We start from the raw sequence: 5,852 nt of genomic DNA, 5'->3' as shown, positions 1-5,852 counted from the left end.
TCCACATATGCTGGGAGAGGTTTGAGATGCTTAGGAAGCTGATAATTACTAATTGCCTACCTTGGAAACAAGACTAGGAATGCAGTTTGGATTCCAGCTTAGACGTGAAGTGTTGCAAGCTCTCTGTGTAGTCAAAAAGTGAGTGTCAGGATAATGTTGCATTTGGGACCAAGCAAGAGCTGAGATTTGAATTTTTAAATTTTCTACTATGGGTTTTTCCTTTTTTTCCTTTTTCTTTCTTTCTCCTATCCATCTATCATTTGATATTTCTTTCTCACTCTCTTCTTTTTAGAGCACTCTCATCCTTAAGGATGGACCTGTAAATGTATAGTATTTCCTCCTGATTCACTTATTTCCTAAGAGCATCAACCAGTATTGAAGGAAGTCGTTGATTGCACCAAACCATGCCACTCTTAGCTGCTTTTATGGCAAATATTATAAAACGATCCTTTTATTGAAGGACAACACTTTACAGTAACATCCTGAATCTGTGCACTCTGAAGGAATACCTCCCATGAAAGAAAATTGCTGCTGAAGACAAACCAACTGGAAAAGAAACTTGCCTTTTTTTCCCCTTTCTTTTAAAGTTTTCACAATGGCTTCAAAGGAAATGTGAATTAATCATTTGTTTTGACCCAAGAGCAACAGAACTTATTTTGGAGACTTAAACAGGCAACACAAATGTAAACAGAAATCTGGGACTCCCAAATGCTGAAGCTGAAAGGAGTCAGTCTGAAAACATCAGTTCTACTCAGTGTTTATTTTCATTTGAAGATAGTGGAAATCATATATAAATCATGGACAATACGAGTTCTTCTTGCCTGGCAAATGTCCACATGAATCTGTTAACCTCTAAGTATAGATACAGTATTTTTTAATAGAAAGACAGGGCAATATGGCAGTTAATTAGCAACCAATACTGTAAACTATGGTGGATACAAAGTTTTATCATATAAATTAATTGCCATTACAAAAAGGCAACTGCTTTAGCTAAGAAGGTACAAAAACTGGTAACTTCCATAAATATAACAAGAAGCTAAGTGAAGAAATACATAACAGACTGTTTTTCCTAAATAATATTTGAATATGCAAACTAAGACACCTGTGGCACTTTACACGAAAGTAGGAATATGACATATACCCCCATCCCACCCACCAACCCACCCCCCTTACCAGCCCAGGCCCCACCCCTCCCCCCACACAGATTTCCAAACCAGCAAATTCTAGGGTTACAAGGACAGGATGCAGCACGGAAGCAGCAAGACGGCTAGCTCCGACCTGCTAGACAAAGACGGAGCCTTATTGACAGTTGTAAAGCATTAGGCGTCAGACAGAAACTTGTCAAAAACAGCTGTTGTTGGGTACTGATTGATAATGTTTTCATTCTGACGGCTGAGACGCTGCAGACAGTCGTGGGTCTGAGGAGAAGCCCATCACTGGCGCACACACGAACACACACACACAGACAACGGGAAGTCATTTAACAGATGGCTTAGGAGCACTCAGCCACAGTATCTTAAAAAGACAACATTCTACATTTAATGAACTTGCGGGGAAAGCAAGGCCTAATCATCATTTATTTTTCACAGAAGATGAGCACAACAGGGCAAAATAAAAACAGGAATTCTGTAACTGGTCATCAGAATAAAACTTTTGTGCTGCTCATGGATTATACAGTGTTAAAAATATTCAAGAATACTGTACACAAAATTGTATATGAATCACTATGGATCTTTCCTGATCCATGCCATTAAAAAAAAAGCTGAAAGAAGGGTTCCATGTTTCAAAGATAATGATTTCATTAAAATCCACTTGCAAGATTAAACCACAAAAACTATTTGAATGACATTAAGGGTCTGAATTGTATTTTCGGGAGAATTACAAGGTATTACATCACCCTGTAATACAGTGTGAGTCTATGGTATTTGGGTATCAGTCTATGCTACCTAAAAATTATAAACATGTTTTTATTACCCAGATGTAGGGAGCAGTTTTCTATCATTTGGCCACTTAGTATCTTAAGTGGTCAAAAGTTTATAAAATGTGCCAAAGAATATTTTGTCTATGAACTTCAATATCCATAGATTATTCCTGATTTAGAAAAGGTCAAGGGTGCTAAACCTTAGTAAAACTATACATTTATCTCTAAGCAATTTTATCAATTAAATTAAATGAAAAAAATTAGTTCCAAAGACTGAATCTGGCCCTAAAATTATTTATTTGCTGCAGTCCCAGCATACTTTTAAGGGAAATATTGAAACCCCTGAAAATAGAGGTTTATAACAGAAATACTGACAGACCTTCACTGCTAGATGGAGGCATTAACAGACTCCATTAAACTACATTAGCACTTGACAAATGAATATACAGATGATATCTTTGTAAAATTCATGCTAGCTTAAACCTTAACCAGTATAAATTACACTTTGTTCAGCTGTTTTTAAAATTTTTACTATTATTTTAAAAATTATTTTCTCTATTTCAAACACTTGATTTTTAGAAAAAGATACCTGTATTACATTGCAGCTTGACTTTATGCAGGCTAATCTTTCCATTAAAAAAATATTTGAGGACTTGATCAAATGTAATCAGTGATGCATGCATTGTGACAAAATTTCTTCTAACTCCTCTCAAAAACTAAAACAATGTTTTTGCTCTTAAAAGACAGAAGAGAGTGAGACTTCAGATGTAATCAAGGAAACATTACGCATCTTGTCTTTTTCTTCAAAGCTAATTTTACATGGCAGGATATTCCTTTCTGATAAGGTGATCAAAGTTTTTGGTGCTCATTTTCTCTCATAGTATAAGGTCAGAATATAAAAAACTAAAAAAACAAAAATAAGATAAAATAAAATAAACCCCCCAAAAGATCTTGAAAACAATACACATATTATGTGGAGTCCTGATAACACAATACTTTACTCCTAAACCCAGGGAAAATTAGTCAAGGTACTGTGAGTCTTTTTGAGTCCTTCATAAGAGATTTGATTTCCATGAGCCATGAATTCCATCCATTTTAGCACAGAGTATAGAAGAGATGTTTAGAACAACAGAAGGAAGAGACATGCGGTGACGATAATTAGTGGTAAACAGAGAATAAATTCTCTCTCAGTAGTGTGTACTTGACGTTAATGCTGATGATAATTCACCTGATTTACAGAATTTTCACTTTAACAGAGAGATGGGAGCCTGAAATAACTAGAGAAATATAGATACTGAAGCCTTTAGATTCTTGATGCCAAAGTAAAAATAAAATGAGAAACTAACATGATAGGTTCAAGGCCTTTTGGGAACCCGTTTTCCTTGCCAGATTTCACATTCTTACAGCTTCATGGTCTTTTTCTTCTAACAAATTTATCAGCTGAGAGAAGCTGTCTTTCAGTGCGTCCATGTCATCCAGTGAGCAGGGCTGCAGAATCCAGCGTTTTCCACGGGCAAGTGGTTCAAGTTCAAAATATTTTTTGATCTTAAGGGAAAAAAATAAAGATAAACATGTTATTAATTATAGCAGAATCTTTCTCATACCCAAATTTTGAGTGATGAAGTGGGGGGATTTCAATGAAAATTTATATGATTTGTAATGCCTAGGACTTTCTAGAATCCTACCCATAGCTGCTGTTTCAATGTGGGTTATATGTTGTGACCTGGGAGTGTTTTCTTTAGGGAAGAATGACCTACAAGCTACCATTCTTCCTATACATTTAATGGCATGGGAGGTCTGACAAAGTCTGAGAAAGAATTATGTGCACTACACAGTGCAACACACACTGCAGACACCAAAAAGATTCAATTTGATCAAAATAACACTAGCAAGGTCAGCTTTCACTATTGCACCCTGCTGACTTATTAAATTGGTGACAACCTATAGTAGGTACTATATCAATTACTCGAGATTCAATTATTTTGACTATAAAGCACATAAACAAAAAATCTAATTTAAGTAATCTTTTTCTCTCTTAAATTTCTAGTATCTGAGACCTGGGAAGCCGTTTTCTAGGAAAGAGAATAGAAACTGAGTGTGTATGTACATGTACAAATTACATGAATTTACACACATAAAGTCTCCCAACTTTTTTTCCTCCCAGTCCTTGATGCTCTGGGAGGGAAAAATCAATCTCATAACAGGTATTTGGGATGACACATTTGCTATCTTAAAAACCTGCTCAATTAATAACCAGTCACAAGTCACTCTTACTGTACTGGCTAGGATTCTGACTAATTAGCTAGCATATTTACAGCTAATTTGAAAACAATGTTAGATTCAAGTAATCATAAAAAATCTAGTATTTCCAACTCCTGACTATGAATAAATATCAAATTGTTATGACTTCCTGAAGTATTGATGATCTTATCTCAAAGGGTTTGATAAAATACAAAGTTCACGAAGCTCCTCACACACACTACCTCACACAAAAACAGAACATCGTGTTTATTGCTCAGCAAGGTTTTACATAACATAAAATATAGTCAGTAGCAACATCAGGAGAGGCTTTATTCAAAGAAATTCTTGGTCAACGTAAAAGTACTCCTGTAGATGCCTGCAAATTCACAATAAATACTAATTAAAAAAAAATAAAGAAGCCAGTGAGAATTGAAGGACCTTCATTATTTTCGATTCTGAAAGAGTAACGAAAATCTCATTTACAGATCAGAAAATGGGTTGACAACTTCAGAAAAATTTTTTCTCAGAGTACTTTATAAATCATGATGTTAAGAGAATTCTCCCTTATTGAAAACACAAACTTCATTTGTTTTAGTTTCTTTTCTTTAGGGTACTGAAAACAATTTCCATCCAAGAGAATCTGAAATTGCTAGTGCAACAATCAGTACCAGGGACCATCCTGCTCCACAAAGGGAGGATGCCAGTTGCTGAACAAGGAGCCATTTGCTGTCAGGTAGACAGAGGAGTTGGCAGGAGAGACAGGTACGAAACAATGGTTAAGTCAACTGCTAGAAGAAGTCGGCTGCTCCAAAGTGTTTACCATCCATGATGTTAGTCTCCTAATTTCTTCCACAAAGTGAGACTTCAGATTGCACCACTGAGCCGCAGAAATTGAGACCGCAGTGTTTACGATGCTATCTGGTATTTGATTAATAATGTTTCCCATCAAATGAAGACCAGCATGTAATATCCAAAATCTGGTACATAAAGGAAGTTGTATCCTTGCCACATTTTATAATCCCAAAGAACAGCTTCTTAAGTATTGCTAATAACTGGTGAGAGGGCTGGTCATAAGAAACTCAATAATATTAAAATAAACACAAATGTGTGTACTAACAGTACATCCTCTAAATAGTTCATTTAGAAGTTACACAGAATTGATCCTGGCAGCATATTTACAGCTAATTTGAAAACAATGTTAAGTTTAAATAATCACAAAACATATTAGTAATATGTGATATTTTGTAGTACTGACTAGACACAAAAAAAGTGAGGCTTTGCTACCCATTAGGTTGGTTTCTAGGCAACCGGAAATACAGTTTATCATGTAGGCACATTTGGAAGATAATAAAGATGTCTGAAGGTAGATACATTTCAGAAGTTGTTCTTGCTGAATATTAAACACGAGAAGGAAATAGGAGCCCCANTCAAGAGAGGGGAAGATAAAGACTTAATGCTCTAATTCTGACTTTTTAAAAAGATAATATTTTTGTTTTGTTTTCTTATATTAACCCGAACTTCAAATTTTATTTCCCTTGTATTATTATAATAAAAAGTATAGTCACATTTGACTTGTCCACCATTGCTTTTCTGTCCTTGTATATGTGGCTATGTAATTTTAAAGAATGGTGTTTAAGCTTGACCAATATAAATCATATGCTTATCTGATATTGTTTTAAAAGTTTTTTTT

General features: G+C 35.1%; 1 protein-coding gene across 2 annotated transcripts in view; it reads right to left on the bottom strand.

The window, feature by feature from the left end:
• Nucleotides 1-1,537: 1,537 nt before the first annotated feature.
• Nucleotides 1,538-5,852, bottom strand: part of ARL15 (ADP-ribosylation factor-like 15) — a 410,068-nt gene continuing 405,753 nt past the window's right edge. For both annotated transcript variants that reach the window (XM_008571944.1, XM_008571943.1), the window contains one exon: nt 1,538-3,466. In XM_008571944.1, the coding sequence (XP_008570166.1) occupies nt 3,314-3,466 (153 nt within the window). In that variant the 3' untranslated portion in view covers nt 1,538-3,313. The remainder of the gene's footprint in view (nt 3,467-5,852) is intronic.

Source organism: Galeopterus variegatus, unplaced genomic scaffold (assembly GCF_000696425.1).
Source record: "Galeopterus variegatus unplaced genomic scaffold, G_variegatus-3.0.2 Scaffold737, whole genome shotgun sequence".
NCBI classification, from domain to species: domain Eukaryota; kingdom Metazoa; phylum Chordata; class Mammalia; order Dermoptera; family Cynocephalidae; genus Galeopterus; species Galeopterus variegatus.
This window is presented reverse-complemented; position numbering and strand designations above follow the sequence as displayed.